At 42.4% G+C, this 19840-nt stretch overlaps 1 protein-coding gene across 2 annotated transcripts in view; it reads left to right on the top strand.

The window, feature by feature from the left end:
- The window catches only part of STAB2 (stabilin 2), an 89147-nt gene that overhangs the window by 22035 nt on the left and 47272 nt on the right, over positions 1-19840 (top strand). For both annotated transcript variants that reach the window (XM_075075020.1, XM_075075029.1), the window contains 17 exons: positions 715-797; positions 1449-1598; positions 2894-3037; positions 4393-4455; positions 4548-4667; positions 5171-5224; positions 6390-6470; positions 7435-7587; positions 10561-10623; positions 11417-11500; positions 12662-12748; positions 13281-13392; positions 16203-16383; positions 17406-17499; positions 17723-17881; positions 18274-18369; positions 19715-19810. In XM_075075020.1, the coding sequence (XP_074931121.1) occupies positions 715-797; positions 1449-1598; positions 2894-3037; positions 4393-4455; positions 4548-4667; positions 5171-5224; positions 6390-6470; positions 7435-7587; positions 10561-10623; positions 11417-11500; positions 12662-12748; positions 13281-13392; positions 16203-16383; positions 17406-17499; positions 17723-17881; positions 18274-18369; positions 19715-19810 (1820 nt within the window). The remainder of the gene's footprint in view (positions 1-714; positions 798-1448; positions 1599-2893; positions 3038-4392; positions 4456-4547; positions 4668-5170; positions 5225-6389; positions 6471-7434; positions 7588-10560; positions 10624-11416; positions 11501-12661; positions 12749-13280; positions 13393-16202; positions 16384-17405; positions 17500-17722; positions 17882-18273; positions 18370-19714; positions 19811-19840) is intronic.

Raw genomic sequence — 19840 nt, forward strand, 5'->3', positions numbered from 1 at the left:
TCCACATTAATGTCTTTCAAAAACTAAGAATATACAGCAGAACAGTCCACATCATTTTTTAAGACAGCATATTAATTTTGAGGTATATTCTGTGTTACAACATACCTATAACAACTGCAAAGATGGTTTTAGTTCTGAATTTAAACCTCTGGGAAAAGAGATGAATATTAGAAATATTTAATGCCTTCAGTTACAGAATCAGTGGTCTCATACTGCTGTCTTGGAAACAGAAATACCATCTGGGTAGCAAATAAACTTTAATTAACTTTCAGAGCATCAGCTTTTATTACCAGCTATGTGTTTGCTGATATTTGTGCTACCAGCATCTTATCAGCAGCATATCCCTCATCCCGTAAAGACTGACCTGATTTAAAGCAGGAGGCCATTTTCCTGTAAAGACACATCTCCAAAGAAAAGCTGTTTTCACATCTATCACCCTGGTCTGCATGCCATGGAATCTGGGGTACCAGAAGCATTCTGAATGTTTTGCCTCATCCTGTGTGAAATACGCAGCAGTACCTGAATTTCACATCCCATCTGTCTCTCGTCTTTCAATGACTTGGATTTTAGTATCTTAAATTAACATTTAATAATCACAGATAGTGTTCTTTCTTGTTCTGCCCTTGCATACCTGGTACAGATTATACAGTCCTTTCCTCCAATGAGCTTTTCAATACTCGTTTAAACTTTTTCTTTCCCCTCTCTCCTTATAAGAAAATGTCTATGAATGGCAGCTGAGTACCCTGGGACCATTTACTGTGCTTGTGCCAACAAACAAGGGGCTCAAAGGTACAAATGTAAGTAAACAACAGAGAGGGTTGTAAATTGGGGGGGATTTAGCTCCTTTAGAAATCTCATTTGTGTTAGAAGTGGTTTGATGTGACAGATTCAGAAGAACTTTTTGCCTGAGTATGATTCTGGATACGTTTAAATCTAGGGGGACCAGACATTGTCTTTCTCCTACTTGAAAGAAAAACATCATAATTTGGCAAGTCAGGGTAGAATGCAGTCATGCTTCAAGTAAGTTTTGGATTGTCTTACATGGCTATGCTCAAGGTTTTTTCACTTGGTTGAGATGGAGTCTGAACTGAGATCTGAATTTTCAGTAGGGAGGCCTACAGGTCACCTTTTATGTAATGGTGATTAAAAAAAATAGTGGCTTTAGTTAAAAAAAAAAAAAAAAAAAAAGTGGTCTGATATGCAAGTAGTCAGCATCCAGTACCTTCCCCTGAAGTCAGGATGACTCTGGGGCACTTACTGCTCATGCAGGGTGTAATCTGACCTGAACTGAAACCGAGAAGCCTCAATTTGGTTCAGACCTTATCACCTCACTTCAGAACAACACGTGTCATTTCAGAATGTAACAGCTGGAGGGAAAAAAGCATTCACCATGAGATTCTTTTTAGACGAAGCCTGTATTGAAATAAACCTCTGTTCTGCTCTTCTAGATAAAGGATCTTCTAAATAATAAACAGAAAGCACAGTACTTCGTGAAACTCCATGTAATTGCTGGTCAGATGAATACCAGTAGCTTGAATAATACTAACGTAATATATACTTTGACTGGCAAGTCAGGAGAGATATCAAAGGGAGAAAAGGTAAGTGGCCTTCCAGCCTACCTCAACAAGAATACTACTCTCTGTTCACTCAGCAAGGAGTATGACAGGTCTTTCTGCAGTGAGACATCAGGTCGCAGACAGCTGCTAGATTATGAAAAACCACAGCTGTGGTCATATGTTACAAGGAGATCAAGTGAAACCTGAAACCTCACCGGCATCAAAGTTCCCATTGAAATCAGTGAAAACAAAAATTACCTTTAGAGATGCATCACCGCTGCACGACATACCAGTCTAACACAGACCTCTCTAAAAATGTTTGCTAAAATTGTCATCTTAAATCTGCAGGCATCACCAACAGAGCTGGGGCGGGCATTAAGAGTGCCTAGGTGAAGTAAGAGGGGGCGTGGGGAGGGAAAAGCCCAGAGCTTATGTTGGAAACCTGAACCTACTGCTCACACAGGGCAAGCACTGACTGCACTGCAGATCCCACCCCACTGAGCATCAGCCCGCACATCCTTTGAATGATGCAGCACATAGAAGTCTTCAAGATAAATAAAATACATGTGGCAATTTATTGTGAAAAACATGGAGTAAAGTTCATCACTAGCCCAGCTTATTTGATGACAGAAAACGTCAGGGTAGTCTGATCCCACAGTTTAAAATAATTGTTCTCTACAGCTGATATACTAGATTTTATAATATAGAAACATTGCTCTTGGTCCATTAAATGTCTCTTAATGACTTGAGCCTATGCAAAGGCTAAAAACAAGTACTTCTCATGTTTTTTAGTAGATCAGTAGCATCTGAGATGAGACATCTATTTAATTTCTTTAATGAGTACACACTCCATTTTTAACAGGAAAATATCATTGCTGTCTGAGGCCTGTTTCCTGCAAGCTTCAGTACAGTGCAGAATCAGCAACATTTTGTTGTTTTAAATATACATATAATATAAGGAAATGGGTTGTAGTCCCTTCAGATTACGGGAGTTGACCCTTTCAGTACAATCACATTTTAAATCATTTCCTGGCAGACTTTTATTACTAGCAGTCATCAGAGCCCTTTTAGGTACACTGCTCTCCCAACAGGGCCTGTCTCTGCTTCTCTTCTGAACTTTGCTGTCCTGGAACAAAAAAAAAACACGGTCCTGATCCAAAGTCAAAGGAATTTTTTCCATTTCCTTGATAAGCATTGGAAGCAACCTTTAGCCTCCCCAGGTTTAAATGGCCCGCGTTGGCAATGGAAGGGGGTGTTACATTTTATTCAACACTTGTACTCTCTCTATTGTCATTCCATAATACAGAGCTCACTATCCGTTGTCTGGCTTCTTTCAGGATAATCAATTAAGAATTAGACTCCAAGGAGGGAGAAGAAAAGGAAAACTTTTGCAGGGAAATATTATTGCTTCCAATGGGATTTTGCACATTATTGACAAAGCCATGGACAACATGGAGCCAACATTTGAAAGCAGCAAAGAGGTGAGCTATAAACTACATATGTGCAACATCAGACTTTCTTCTAAATAGTTTCACATTAATTGAGTGCAAAGGAGGATCACAGATAGAAGCTAGACAAAATCTACTGAGCCATTTTGTGTCAAATCAGAGAAGCAACATTCAAAGCAAAATGTAACGATGCAGTTTCCCCAGCAAAAAGACATTTGCTGTTCTGCCAAGCTGGTCCGTGGAGGACTTGGCTGTACTTACTGCATTTGAGCAGTTCCTTGGGAAATTGGCAGTCATGACCAATGCATCTCACCGAATTCCATAACAACATACTAAAAGGAGGAACATCTGGACAGATATCAGGCAAGACTTGTATTCAAAGCAGCAATCCCTCCCCGCAAAAGGCTAATATTATAAACACTGATAATTTTGGATGTTTTGGGATTTTTGGTGCCCTGCTTAGTGTACATCCTACAAGAGTTCAATTCTTTATATGGTGTTTTGGCAAATATTTTATCTCTCCGCCCTTTCTCACTGGGAATGAGGAGATAACAACACTTCCCCGATACACACACTCTTTGTATGTCCTGTGACTGTCATGGTTTTAGCTGGGATAGAGTTAATTTTCTTCACTCTAGCTGGCATAGTGCTGTGCTTTGAATTTAGCATGAAAACAATGTTGAGATAACACACAGATGTTTTTGCTGTTACTGGGTAGTGCTTGTACTAGTCAAGGATTTTTCTACCTTCCTGTGTCTGCCGGGTGCACAAGAAGCCGGGAGGGGAGGGGGCACAGCTAAGAGAGCAGATTCAAACTGACCAAAGGGATATTCCATATCATGTAATGTCATGCCCAGTATGTTACCTGGGAGGGGCTGGCTGGGGGAAGGAGGCAGCAATCGCGGCTCGGGGACGGGCAGCGTCTGTCAGAGGGTGGTGAGCGGCTGTATCGTTTGTGTTTTCTGGTTTTTTTTCCTTTTCCATTTTATTATATTGTCATTATTATTATAATCATTATTATAATTATTATTTTATTGTAATTATTAAACTGTGCTCATCTCAACCCACAAGTTCTTTTGCTCTTCCAATTATCTTCCCCATCCCACAGGGGTGGGGGGAGTGAGCGAGCGGCTGTGTGGTGTTTAGTTGCCAACTGAGGCTGAACCACAACAGTGATTACACAGTATTTCAGGACAGTGACAAACTCTATAATCCAGTACAGCACCAGCACAAGAGTGCTACCACCTCAGCCATTCCAGATACCAACAGTCACCCAAACAATAAGGAAACCCAAATGTATTCAATAGTAATTCAAAAACTGTCTTATAAGAGTTGGTATTTATTCCATGTTCCCAGCTAGAATAAATCTTGCTTTCATCTTATTTTAGGAAACCATAATGTCAGTACTTCAAGATAATGGAAGATACAGCCAATTTACAACTTTGATAGAGGTAAGGATCCAGAAAAGCAACTCCATAAAGGTATTTTCAGATGTTATTCAATATTAATATGTAATTTCACTTTTATTTTTAAACCAAAACAGAAAACTGGCCTGGGAATGGATTTACAGCAGGACAACAGACCTTACACAGTCTTTGTTCCAAGTAATGAGGCTCTGAGTAGTATGAAAGCAGAGGCTTTGGATTACCTGCTTTCTGCAGAGGTATAGTCTTTCTATAATGCAAAATTTCTTAGATAGTGGATATCTATGTGTATACATATAGTGATGCATACATACATCATTTTCCCATGTTCATCTAGTTTGGTGTTCATCTAAACTAAGCTCCTGTGATCAAGGCTTCAGCCATCTCTAACAATTAAAGATCAAGGTAACACTTAGAGCGGAATGGCATTTGGGATCTCCCACCCACCAATAGCCCACACCAGGCCCTCTCTTACCTGCTTTTGCCCTGCCGGCACAGCCCAGACAGCTACATGGCAAAGCTCCAAACCCTCCCCTGGGAGCTGTCACCCTTGTCAGGGACAGACAGAGGGAGCAGATGCCACAGGGTAGGTTGCATGCCATGAGCTGAGAACCACCACTGACCCAGAGGTTTCTAGTGTACCAGCCAGTGATGCTGTACTCATTCCCATGTCCTCTCACAGGCCAGGCTGGGTTTGTGTGACTCATTTTGGGCTCAAACAGCCTCTTTTCTGCTTTGGCAGGGTTCATGGAAGCTGCTAGAACTGGTCCGACACCACATCGTTTCCAACACTGAGGTGAGCATGGCTGCTTTACTGGCCTGGAGTGTTAAGAGCATTTTCAAACCGTTTGCCACTCTGAATGCAGAGATTTTCCAAGAACAGCTTACACTCAGTATTGCACAGCAAGGCTGCAAAGGACAGCTATGCCTCTGCCTTTACTAAGGGTAGTCACAAAAAAGTCACTAACGGAGAACACAAACCTTTCACCTCAGTGTCACTAATCACAATAAAACCCTGCTCGGAAGCATGGGGTTGTCCTTGAATCATGACAAATTAAAACTGTGTTGTGTCACACTAATGTGTTACATGCAAGTAACTATTTCCACTTTAAACTACACCTTTTGGTAATGGGGACTTAGCCTGAGTAGGGGAAAAAAATATACATAGATATCCTGAACCTGAAACCTGCTACCTTAGCCTGCTGTGGAGCAAGAACTGCTGGCAGGGGGTACTGTCACCTTGGCAGGGCTGCAGGAAGGAATAGCAGGAAGAGTACTTGTTGCTATCAAAATCAAGCTCTCTATGAGCCAGTTCTGCTAAGATTAGTCTTTTGTTTATCAGAAAGAGGTGGTTTTGTCATCCTCTAAGTAAGCCCCCTGTTTTTCCCTTCTTTTAGTACTGGAAACAAAGAGCAGAACCCAGCAACACTCCCAGCAACTAAGGCTAGAGGAGACTGAAGCCCATCCCCACACCAACCCCTGCTGCGGGGAAGGAAGGATGCGTTCATATCCTTAGCAAAAGGCCCCACTCACAGTGTCCAAGGCAGAGGTCACTCCCAGCACAGAGCAGGATCACAGGGAGCAGAAGGATGATATCCACATGTCCCTTCATGGGATATCAGCACTGCCATTTCCACAATGATCTAAGGATGCAAACAAGGCTATTTTTAGGGAGAGGTGATAACTTAGACTGGTTTTTATAATTAGTAGAAAAGTTAATATCCTTTTGGGCAACAAGCTTTTCACATGCAGAAACCAGCAAGCTCAGTCAAAATTGAATCACTCTTAACTTTGTTATACAAGCAGGTTAGTCAATGCAAAGCTGCCCACGTAGCTAGAGAAAAGCTGATAGGGTCTTTTGCTCACCCTAAAGAAAAAGGTGATCTTTCTCGTGAAATTCATCTGGATTTGAAAAGAATAATGATATTACATTTCTTTCAACCAATTTATGTTCATTTCAGCTAGAGGTTGCCAGCCTTGTCTCAATAGAGCACGTCAGAAGCATGGCGAAGCAGTTCATTTACTTTAACAAGACCAGCACCGTAAGTCAAAGGCAGCTTTCACCTGCAACAGCTCTCTCTGATCTAGGCAACAGTTTGTATGCAGGGGGACTAAAAAATGGAGGAGGTGGGACATTAGCTGAGGAATTTCTTGCTATAATGAGGCAGAAATTTTCAACTTTCCATTCCCACCTACTGTTAGAAATTAGTATTATAAAGGATGCAGAGCGGATGACTGGTATATAAGGACAGCCTGCAGTTTCTTTTTTCTTATGATTAGCCCCAGTCCATGAACGATCCTCATTTATGCTCTGCCTAGTTTTAAAAAAAATTATTTAAAACATTTTAAATCATTCTGTTACATATTTTGGTTATTCTAAACACTTCTCGGTGCACACATAGATATTCTTTTATTCTCTTTAATATTATAGTTTCTGGTCATGATGAACCTAGTAGACAAATTTTTAAAGGTATTAATTTGTCAGTACTTTTGCAAAACCAAAATTATCTGTTACCTCCCTCCTGTTCTTTGCATATTTTAACCAAATATGAATGTTCTGGAGAGGAGATGCATCTATGAAATTCTTGCAAAGGCAGAGCAGTTGCATGAATAAATGTAGAAAGAATGTGTTTCTTTTTTCTCCTGTGAATTTGAATAGATCCCAGATTCTCTCTCACTTTCCCCACTCTTTGTCAGAGAGAGGTCCAAAGCTGGTTTATGTCCACTGAAATCACTGACATCATCAGTAATCTCATTTTGGCCAGTGTTCTAGTCACCAGTTCCACAGGCTAACAGTGCAAATTAACAGGAAAACTTTAGAAAATGCTGTTGTAGACCAATATTCAAGAAAATGTGCAACACATGCATGCTTCTTGCATAAAACAAGTATAATAAGAAATAGATAGCCAACTAAAAAAAATATGACTAGAAATTCTTGTAGTTAAATTATCTGAAATTGAGAAGCTATGAAAAATTTATTATTAATAATAATTTATTTTTTCACAGGGACAAGTCTTGGTCAGTGGAGAAGAAATGGAAGAAACAGATATCATTGCAAAAAATGGTCACATTTATACTCTTGCGGGAGTTCTTATCCCACCCACAATTGTTCCAATTCTACCACACCGGTGTGATGAGACAAGAAGTCAAGTCACAATGGTAAGAGAACCACAACAAATCACTGCTCCACATAATGTGCTCCAGCTTCCTCTTTATTGCTTTCTCTGCTATTGTCCATAAAAATGGGGTAATGTCTGGAAATTAGCATATCAAAGACACAGACACCTGGCTGGCAGTACGGCACAAATACAAATACTGTGAAAATAGAGAACTCATATGAGCACATCCTATACCACTTTAACTCATCTAGTTCTTGTAGTAGCCCTTTTAAATATGTTGTCTCTCTGGTCAAACTTTTTCCTCCAATTCCTGGATCCCACCTGTGCTTATAAGTACAAGGTAAGTAGCGTCACACTCCCAAGAAAACTATTTGGGATCAGTATTTTCATTTCTACTAAATATGCAGGGGAAGGAGCCAGAAAGTTAAAACGTTAATGTAATAATTTGATATTAATATATTGGAAATATGTTATTTTCAGAAGCCACAATTTGCCCTAGCCCTGCTTTCTTCCAGTTTTCTTCAAATTAGGAATTACAAAAGTGTTCCATATTTCAAAGGGTGGATTTTGACATACCTTGTTCAGTTTGGTAACACAGTACAGGCCTTTACACTTGGTAACATTCAGGTACTATTTCTGGTAAGAAGACTGAGCTTTTAGTTTGCAGTAAGCATGGCTCCAATGAGCTGTTACTGGACCATGTTCAAGTATGTATCTGGGCCAGTAACAGTTCCGGTACAGTAACACAAAATATTTACTATTTAATTTACAAAGTCCAGAACCACAGCCTTGAAAGAGGTTCCCAACAGAGCTGGACAGCATCAAAATGTAATGAAGAAAACACAAGAGCTTGCACTAAAGAACTATTACCTCTGGCAGTAACTACAAAGTGCTGTATGTGCAATATAATCATAAACCAGGCAGAGCACCAAGCCACAATCTCCAATACAAAAAGTGATCAACACCTTACAAATTCAAATTACACTCCATTAATTTGAATTTCCTACCAGGAACCGACCTACAAACTATGTCTGACATCAATCAATCCTAAAGCAACACTACAAAACATTATTTAAAGACAGAACAAATAGCATCTGTCAAAAATTGTTCCCCAAACTGAAGTCAGGAACTTTTGCCAGCTTTGAAAGCTTCTTGCATAGTTTGAAATATAGTTCAGTATCCAAGGCTTTAAGCAGAGCACTGCTACTAAGGAGAATACCAGAGGGAGCAGTGGCTTTGCTGTTCTTACCTGCCATCATGCATCTTCATCACTCTCAGAGAACAACAACAATGCCATCTTGTAAATACTAATTGTGGTACCAGTGAAAAGCAACCGACCTTGCAGGAACTGGCAGTTGTACACACCTACAAAAACTGTACATCCTTAAAGATGAAACCATTATGCTAACACATACATACCTATGTAACTGTACCTGAATGCTGGTAATAACCACAGGAATCAATATCTTGCTCCACACCCTCCCAGAGGCCATCACTCCCACAGCAGACTTGGTGGAAGGGAACATATGCCTGTGCTTCAGACACTTCAGTGCAAAGACAGTATCTTTATCTACTGCTGAAAATGGGCAGATTGGACCTTGCATGGCAGTGCAGACACATTTCCCTGTCCTTGCTCTGTGGTGTAGCAGAGGGGAGAGACAGGATTGCCATCCTGAGGAAAAGGAGGGAGCAGGTGCATGTCAATGGCTGGGACCACCCCAAGTGGAAAAAGGGAGCAAACAGGTGACACTGAGTGGCACTGAGCAGCAGGGAGAGCAACACCAACAGTGGGAAACACTTTCCACAGCCATCAGCAGATTTTTTAAGTTCTAAAGCAGCAAAAAGGAAATTGCAGGGATTTTCAGAAACACAAAGAAAGCTAAAAGCCTAACTCAACTTCAGCCATGACTGCACAGCTTACCAAAGAGCTTTTATAACATCCAAATGTATTTGCCAAAATACGTCTGACCCACAGACCCTTAAAGCATAGTAGTGGTATCGGTACCTCAGCTATATGACACCCAAATGCTTTTGTAAGTCTTCTCCTTTAGTCCTCTAAGTGCTGTACAACATGAGGAACTACTAAATCCAAACCAGTATCTGATTCTTTTCCCACACCTCCAGTGATAAATCTGTGAAGCAAATGCCATTATTTAGGTTCGTGGTCACTCGTCCTCTGATTATGAAACACGTTGAAGTAACACATCTGATGCCAGCTCTAGGATTTATTCTAACTTGGTTGAAATGCAAGACATTAGCAGTCACAAGCAACACAGCTTTGACAGACTCCATACCCACAGCCTCTCTGAAGTTATTGCATGTTGAGCCTGTCAGAGGACTCTCCTTTAAAACTGCCACTGGAGTTTATCTCCCCAGTGCCGTAATTGCCTGTCTCTGTCACCACCACATGGTGATAAATTAGTTAGTGAGGAAAGGCAACTGAAAGGTGAAAGACATAAAAATAGTTACACGCTGCTGGATCATAGCGCGAGTACAGGATCTATGCATGGAAGCAAATAATGTTTTTCTCTCCACCATCTATACACAAGACAGATTTCTGTTCAGACTGTCTATATACGAGACTTAATTAATTTGTGGTCTTCCTAGGAAGAAATTAAAAATTTCTCATAGAAGTTCAGTATACGGACTGCACCAGACCCTCAGACAATATTAGTTAATACATTATACCAGGATGAGAAAAGACTCCAGACCAGTGCATTCATGCCCATGCTTATTTTCTGTTTAGGAAGCTGCTAGTTCTTCAAAAGAAAGGAGTGGGGGAAGGACAAATGAAGATAAAAGGGGGAAGGTGGAAATGAACAACCACTCAGCAAAAATCAGAGCCAGTTGATATAGCCCTGGTGCTGCCTTTGGGTTCCAGATCCATACTGTGACAGTTAAAAGTCATAGAACAGAACTGCTTAAAGTTTACAGGGTATATCATCCATAAGTATGCATCTCAGTAGCTGGTATAATGCCTTTTTAACTGACTATCCTTACTGTTTCCATCCAGGGTGTCTGTACAAGTTGTTTATCGCATAAATTGGCTCCTTGTCCTCAGGATTCAAAGCCCATTGTAAGTGACATTTCCTGACAGATTCCGCAGTTCTACAAAATGCATGGAGGGAAGGGGTGCCCATATGTTGATTACTGCTCTCCCAATATACTGAGCAAAAGAACCACATATGAATACAGGCGACTGCATAAAAATACAAGCACAGATGGTACTTCATCTCTTTTTGGCAATGATTGAAGCATCAAGTAGTTTCAGCATTATCTTGTTAGCTGTTGCAAGATCCCTTGTAGACTTCATAGAAGCTCTGGCTCTTTTCTCAGGTAAAGTAAGATCTGTTTAGGATAGGCTCCGGCAGAAGAGAGAGCTGAGGATAAGAATTGCTCTGATTTTGCTTTGAGAGCTAGTAAATGAAAAACAGAGGAGGGATAAATTTAAAATAGACCTTATGTCTGTTAAAAACTTCCTTTTGATTAAGCACCCTCCCAGAAGTAACTGTCTGCAGAAGTAGCTTCAGAAATTATTGCAAGTCTTCCATCTGCTTTGCATCTGAGAGATGCAAATCTGGCTGCATGTTTCTCTGCATACAAAACTCAAGTCTAGCTATCACAGTGTTCCCTATTTTATAAAAATTCACTGGTAGGTAGTCCTATATACCATATTCAGTAATAGCCTATATGCCATTATTCATCAATAATGAAAACACATATTCTGAAAAAATACATAATTTAATAAATTTTTTAAATGCAACACTATAGCAAGGTGCTTTCTGTTCTCCAGTTAAATTATGTTGCGATATTAAGTTTGTACCATGTTGTTTAGAAATACTAATGCTTCCATTCTGTGCATGTTCCAGCCTTTCTCAAAACGGAGATGCATTATTGAAGGCCCAACCTTTCAAAAAACCGGCTGTGCTAGATCCTGCAATATAACGATAAAGGTACAGAGTTACAGTTTCTTAAGGTGAAACATATATAGAATTTTTCCAAAATATTGTCTTTTGCATTGTGAACTTTCCTTTTGGAGTTGAGATATGTTTGGAGATGTCTGTGTAGTTTCCATACCCAGAGGGCTGAGAGGAGCTACTGTAAATCTTACAGCAAAATACTAGGCAAATTCCAGTGAAGTTTTTTAGCTGCCATATGTCATACTCTAACTCAGGAGTTTTCACATAGGACTCCAAACCCAAATGTTGTCATTGACCCATACAGCTTCACCCACCAAGAACAGGACAGCTTGTTCACCCCGACCCCATCCTCTCCTGTCCCAGGACTTTGCAAAATATTGGGTAACAATGAGCAGGAAACACCCCCAGGAACCACTCCACTTGCTCTGTTTGGCAAGCCTAGCCTTCACAGAAGTCATTAGCCCCTGAGAAGTACTTGCACCTTTCTGGCTCCTGGAGCTTCTAAATAGGCTTCTGCATTTCATGACCACCATTAAGTAACAGACAGAGAAGTCTACAAATCTGTAAGGTTTGAGAGCCTTTTGCTAATTCCTATTTCCCTTGAATCACATGTGTAAATGAAGTTTTGTTCTAATACACTTTCTGTGCTCTTGAAAAATAAATTATAAATAAATGGATCAAGCAGCCAATTCATGGTTAAAACAAAAGATGCAACCAAGAAGTAGCTAAATCGCTTACCGGTGCAGAGGGGAAGAAGGAAGATTAAAGCAGCGTGTCTAGCTTTCACAGCATCTCCCTGAGGTAGAAGGTACCTTCGAGTTCCTGATCTCAGATGAAAAGGAGACTGTCTGCCTCTGAATTGCACTGCACTCCCACAAGCAACAATGAGGGTCCACCCAATATGAGCAGACACACAGAGGCACATTCATAACTGGGGATTTCTAACACTGATGAGTCTGATAAGAACAAGGGAAGGATCTGGTGGCCTGTGCATCCCCTTCTTGGGCTGCCAATACCCCGTCCTGGTTTTAACAAAGCCATTGCAGAGGTGGTTCTGGGGCAACACAAGCCGTTCAAGCGCCAGCTACCCCTACAGGCCTTTGCCAGAGAGCCAAAACAAGATGGACAGTTGTCTTTTGTGCACTGCCTCCACACTAAGGCACTGGAAAAGACGGTGTTTGCTTTATTTCACAGGAACCAAAGTGTTGCAAAGGCTTCTTTGGCCCTGACTGCAGGCCATGTCCAGGAGGTTTCTTGAAACCCTGCTCAGGAAACGGGCAGGTAAGCAGAGAATCCAGCAGCACCCTGCACTCCCATGAGGGGAAGGACAGGCTGTGTCCCAAAATTCACTGAAGCAATTCTGCACAACAGGAATGTTAGGGTCCCCAAAGCTGCACCCTCCATTTATGTCCATTGATGGCCATGAATTTCAGGTTCAGTTATATGAAGGAAGGAAAATGAATTGGTCTTCTCTCACATGTCCAAACTGCAGGTTTATCTGGTTCCAACACACAGCACACAGGCATGGCTGGGGCTGGGTTTCCTACTCTGACACTTTTACTTTGCCCAGCACAGGGTAATGACCCAGCTCACTATTCTCACTTTAAAATGGCAAAGGAACATGGAATACACAGCAGCAAAGTACAAGCACAAGGAAAGCTTCTGCTTTGAAACACCTTTTTCATCAAAGCTGAGGTTCTTCCTGGTAGTCTGTCACAGTCATAATATGGACAGGCATATAGTCTCTTCTGTGGGGAAGGATAAATATTTCTTTCAATTTATATATAGAAATCACCTCTTTTCCATATCACAGTGCATGGATGGTCTGGGTGGTAATGGGACCTGCGTTTGTGCTGAGGCATTTCAAGGCTCACGGTGTCAGTTCTGCTCAGACCCTGGCAAATATGGACCTCAGTGTGACAAAGGTAAGTACAGCCCTACTTACTCAGCCCAAGAGCATGGTCTATTTCTTTTGGACCCTAGTGACATTGGGATAGGAGTTGACTGCTCGCTAAACAGTTGCTACAGAGGATGAGCAAGATCTCTTGGGGTACTTTGATTTCTTACTTCAAAGGGATACACCATAAGGCCAGAGTCAATGAAAATCTTCTCACTGACTTAATTGGGCTTTCTGCAGGGGCCATAGCTTGCTTCATATTAATTTATTGTTCTTTTCATTTCTGTCTCCCTCACATAAGTAACTGAGAAATTCTTTGCTATTCCATTCCTTTCTGGTATTGCCCACAGCAGAACAGATTCTGCCTACAATGAAAAACATGTAATCTAAGAAGAACTAGATCTATAAACAGATTGTGTTTAGGGCCACTTCATAATCATCTTTACTGAATAATTTCTGATCTATTGAATAGCTTATAGTTCTAGCAATCATCTTCTATATACTGACAGATTTAATTCTGTTACGTCAAACCATATTACATTGGAGAGTCTAAAGAATATACCACATCAAAATAGATATATTCCCCATCTACAAAATAATATTTGCACTAGCTGGATCCCTATATGTTGATGGGGCCTGATGAGATTCATCCAAGGGTACTTAAAGAGCTGGTTGATGTCATAGCAAGACCTCTCTCTTGGGACTCTGGAGAGGTCCCTGTTGACTGGAAGCTGACATTATCCCAATCTTCAAGAAGGGCAACAGGGATGACCCTGGTAACTACAGGCCTGTCAGTCTCATTTCTGTGCCTGGCAAAATTGTGGAGAAGATTATTCTGGGAGTTATTGAAAAACACATGAAAGACAATGCAGTCCTTGGTGCCAGCCAGCACGGGTTCACAAGGGGAAATTCCTGCTTAAAAAACACAATTTTTTTCTATGACAAGGTTGCCCACATAGTGGACCAAGGGAAGTCAGTCAGTGTGATCTTTTCAGATTTCAGTAAAGCTTTTGATACTGTCTCTTAAAGTATCATCCTGAACAAAATGTCCAGCGTACAGCAGGATAAACATGTTAATGCAATGGGTGAGCAACTGGCTGATGGGTCCGGCTCAAAGGGTCATAGTAATTGGGATTACATTGGGCTGGCAGCCAGTCACTAGTGGGGTTCCGCAGGGATCCATCTTGGGGCCAGTACTCTTAAATCTCATCTTAAATTACTTGGATGCAGGCCTTGAAAGAATACCAATTAAGTTTGCTGATGACACAAAATTGGGAGGAGCTGTTGACACTCACAAGGGCAGAGAGGCCCTGCAGAGGGATCTGGACAGACTGGAGAGCTGGGCAATCGCTAACCCTATGGAGTTTAACAAGGGCAACTGCCAGATTTTGCACCTGGGTCACAGCAACCCTGGGTGTACATACAGACTGGGGAATGAGTTGCTGGAGAGCAGCTCTGCAGAGAGGGACCTGGGGGTTCTGGTCAACAGCAAGATGAACATAAGCCAACGGTGTGCCCTGGCAGCCAAAAGGGCCAACCGAGTCCTGGGGTGCATCAAGCACTGCATTGCAGCCAGTCAAGGGAGGTGATTGTCCTGCTCTGCTCTGCACTGGAGAGGCCTCACCTTGAGTACTGTGTGTAGTTTTGGGCGCCACAGTATATTAGGAATACAAAGCTACTAGAGGGTACACAGAGGAGGGCCATGAAGCTGGTGAAGGGTTTAGAGGGGCAGTCGTATGAGGAGCAGCTGAAGTCGCTTGGTTTGTTCAGCCTGGAGACTGAGGGGAGACCTCATCATGGCCTGCAGCTTCCTCACAAGGGGAGGAGGAGGGGCAGTCACTGATCTCTTCTCTCTGGTGACCAACGACAGGACCCGAGGGAATGGCAGGAAGATGTGCCAGGGGAGGTTTAGGTTGGATATTAGGAAAAGGTTCTTCACCCAGAGGGTGGTGGAGCCCTGGGACAGGCTCCTCAGGCAGGCAGTCACGGTGCCAAGCCTGACGCTATTCAAGAAGCACTTGGACTATGCCCTCAGACACATGATGTGAATTCTGGGGCTGTTCTGTGCTGGGACAGGAGCTGGACTTGATGATCCTCATGGGTCCCTTCCAACTCAGGACATTCTATGATTCTCTGATTTTTAGTCTTTTTTGACATGAAACTGCCTGTCACTCATGAAGCACAACTCACTCAAAGGTTCAGAGGTGCGTGAACAAAAACCAAAAGACAAATTCCATAAGAAAGGGTGGTATTGCCTAAGCTCCAGTCCTGCCAAAGCAGTATGTGTTGGCTTAAAAAGTCACCACTAGCACTTCCTGGGTTTGCAAAAGGCTTACCTATTGCAACTTTTGGGCCCACTACTGTGCCTCCCAGCAGCACTAATCACCCCAGCCCCAGCAAAATGCTTGTAGGTCTGTGCTGCTGCTCTGTGCACTAGCCCAGCACTGTGCAATTTGTAGGACTGTGGACTCAATATTAAAAGGTTTCCCATATCACTGAGAGTACGCCGAAAGTACGCCAAAAGTTGTGCATTGAAATAACTCTAGTTTTAATAGCCTGGGACAACATTTTGTTCCTACTTCTCTGAAGCAATTTTACTTTCATTGATAGATAAGTGCACTATAAAGACAAATAGATTTTAAATTGTTATCCATAAAACACACCTGAAAAGACCTGGATATGTTAAAAAAAAATAAGCCCCCCAACAATGTGAGGCTTTAAAAAATACAAAAGTTTAGATTCTAGAAAAAAGGGACAACCCAATTCATAAGAAATGCTGTGTAAGGATAGATGACTTTTACCACTGTGGGATTGCACATTGTCATTTATCTCTGGTAGAGTGCCTCTGCATCTATGGAAAGTGCGATAACCGAATAGACAGCGATGGGATCTGTCTTCCTGGATCATGCAGAAGTGGATACACGGGGAAATTCTGCGACAAGCAGTTTGTTCCCTGCGAGCCCTCCCTACAGCTCTGCCATGCACATGCAGACTGTCAGCTTAGCGGTGACACAGTGAGGTAAGTCAGTAACTTGGATCTAATTAATATTTACTATGATGCAGCTCTTTCCTATTTGCTTGATCAAAACAGCACCTTGTGGCAATACACAAACATCAGCCACTGAAACACTGCTATGTGGCAAATAAGCATAAACATGCACTGTATAGACCTTGAGTTGCAAGATGGTAGTTAAGAGTTCTCGATGCCCTGTCCTGTACCTTATATTTAATGGTGATATGATAGCTGCATACAGATCTGATCCTTGTTCAGAAGACTGCCTTCCTATCAACATCTACAAAGGCTCTTAGGAACCTTTTATTTCTAACCATCCCTTAGTGAATTAGGAGCCTGAGCCTTTTTAAAAAACAAACTCCCAAGCAGTTTGGGGACAGATAGCTCACTCTGGTCAGCTCAGGTAATATTTGCATGCCACAACACTATGGACTTCAGCACAGGCTCTCCAGTCCTGGCAGGACTGGTCACAAAACTCTGCTGCTGCTACAGCTGCCTTGCGCTTGCCTCACACTCACCTTCACATGCAGCGACTTTGCCTCTTGCTGCAGTGTATTCATAATGAGTTATCACAGAAAATAGAATGTGGGATGCTGCGTAACTTCAGAGATTAAGAGATTCCATCCGATATGGGCTAATCTTGGAGGGAACCAGGGACAGAGGGGGTCTCATTGTCTTGCATACATTTCAGGGAAAGAGCTATCTTCTGTGTCACTGAAAGAAAGAGCAACCCTAACTCATAATTAATTTGGAGCTATTGGCTCACCTTTGCAAAGGTCACATCAACACAGAATTAATTTCACTCCCCATCTCATACCCAGAGAATGGATCCCTGATTTGATTTAATTAACCCAGTCAATATTTTGGGGAAAAAATTATAATGCATACACTTAAGCTATTTGCATCATGAATCCAAGGTTACCAATTTTAAGATGCCTATAAATAGTATGTTACAGTGGAAAAAAATCACTTCACTTTACAGCTGTGCTATCATGTTTAATGCCTTCATCCTCCTCTTGTCTCTATAGATGTGTTTGCAAACCTGGCTATGAGGGAGATGGCATGAGCTGCAGCAAAGTTGATCCCTGTGCTGCTCTAAACCCAGGTGGCTGTAATATCAATGTAAGTATGTGGTTTTCCCACAGACCCTGACACCATACAGAAGTAGGCAGTAAGGAAGGTTTGGCAAGAAACTTTTGCAGAAGGAAGGTCACAGTTTTCACTGCAGTTTCAAGCTTTCCCCCGATAGCAGCATCACTACTGCTTAGACCAGCCCTACACGCCTTACGCTTAAAGCCAAATGCCACCTAACTGTCTTGTATGGACACCTCTGTCTCCCTTCCAGGCCGAGTGCATTCAGACAGGCCTGGGAGAGCACACATGCATTTGCCAGGCAGGATGGACAGGCAATGGAAGGGACTGCTCAGCCATCAACAACTGCCTGCTGCCCACCGCGGCAGGGTGCCATGAAAATGCCACCTGCATATACGTTGGGCCAGGTCAGGTACGTCCTTTCACATTCATTGACACCTTCAACACTAGTCCTCACCTCTTTTGCTCTGCTGGTACTTCCTACCCTGTTTTCTTCCCCAAATTCTCCTTTCCCTACCAGCCACAAGACTATTTCCACATGGCACTCTCTACCCAAAGCAGTCTCTTCAGTTCCTATCCCAGTGCGCCCTCCCTCCTACGTGGTGGTGTTCTGGCAGCAAATACTTTTTAGTAAGTGCATTAGTTGATGTCAGGTGTAAAGGTCTTCTGAAGATATTAATCAGTGTTATTCCACTGAAGTCAATGGAGCTACGCAGAAACATGGAGAGACTAATTCACCACGTATAGAATACGCAGACTATTTTAATCATTTTAAGGAATTGCTGTGTTTTATTGAAATGACAGAATGACTGCAAGTGTAAGGATGGATTTCGGGGGAACGGAATTGAATGTACACCCATAAACTCATGCATGGAACAAAATGGAAAATGCCATTATCTGGTGAGTAATTAATCATTCCCTGAACAAAGGGTTCAGATGCTTATCACACCTTGCCTCCTGTGCACACCATAGAGTTTGCTTGCCATTTCAAGCTGCAGTTTCTGTCTGAGTTGGAACAAAGCTTTCCAAGCAGTGCTACAAGTACCAAAATGTTATGTGAACCACGTCAGTATGTCAAATGCTGACAGAGGACAGTATGCTCACAGTACGCTACATGAGGGCAGACAGCAACGGCTGCTCCCAATTCTGCCTGTACAGAAGGAGTGTCTCAAGCCTGGAGTAAATAAATGCTGCTTCTCTACCAGCAATTACAATTCAGATGCAATAGATGGGTCTGCCATACTCAGGTGAAGAGACAGGGCCCAGTTTATATAGGGAGGAAGTAAGAAAGGATGGAGCAAAGGTTTAGACTCCTAGACCTAGTGCATGGTGGGCAGTTGGTGGAGTTTGTCCTACCCCATGCAACGCTACAGGCTCGGGGAGGAGTGGCTGGAGAGCTGCCTGGTGGAAAAGGATCTGGGGGTGTTGGTTGACAGCCGGCTGAACATGAGCCAGGAGTGTGCTCAGGCGGCCAAGAAGGCCAACGGCATCCTGGCTTGTATCAGGAATAGTGTGGCCAGCAGGAGCAGGGAGGTGATTGTGCCCCTGTACTCGGCACTGGTGAGGCCGCACCTCAAATACGGTGTTCAGTTTTGGGCCCCTCACTACAAGAAGGACATGAAGGTGCAGGAGTGTGTCCAAAGAAGGGCAACAAAGTTGGTGAAGGCTCTAGAGAACAAGTCTTATGATGAGTGGCTGAGGGAGTTGGGGTTGTTTAGTGTGGAGAAGAGGAGGCTGAGGGGAGACCTTATTGCTCTCTACAACTACCTGAAAGGAGGTTGTAGTAAGGTGGGGGTCAGACTCTTCTCCCTAGTGACAAGCAATAGGACAAGAGGAAACGGCCTCAAGCTGTGCCAGGGGAAGTGTAGGTTGGATATTAGAAAAAACTTCTTCACCGAAAGGGTTGTCATACACTGGAACAGGCTACCCAGGGAAGTGGTTAAGTCTCCATCCCTGGAGGTATTTAAAAGAAGGGTAGATATGTTGCTTGAGAATATGCTTTAGTGGTGGACTTGGCAGTGATAGGTTAGCGGTTGGACTCGATGATCTTAAGGGTCTTTCCAGCCTTAACGATTCTATGATTCTATGATTCTATAGGAGGGTCAAGACATCCATGGAAGATGGTATGAAGAGCATTTGTTAAGGTTATGTCCGTATATGACTGTGTATATGGAAGAGAGTTTACAGGCCATCCTTGCTCTTGACAAGTTGAGTATTTGACAAGTTCTCTCTTTCTGGTTTAAAGGCAACTTGCCAGTTTGAGCCTTCACGCGGCTGGAAGTGTGTGTGCCCAAATGGCTACGAAGGAGATGGTAGAATATGCTATGGAAATGCTGCAGATGTAAGTAAGAGGGTCATCTATCTGAGCACA

Source organism: Phalacrocorax aristotelis, chromosome 1 (genome assembly GCF_949628215.1).
Source record: "Phalacrocorax aristotelis chromosome 1, bGulAri2.1, whole genome shotgun sequence".
Taxonomy (NCBI): Eukaryota; Metazoa; Chordata; class Aves; order Suliformes; family Phalacrocoracidae; genus Phalacrocorax; species Phalacrocorax aristotelis.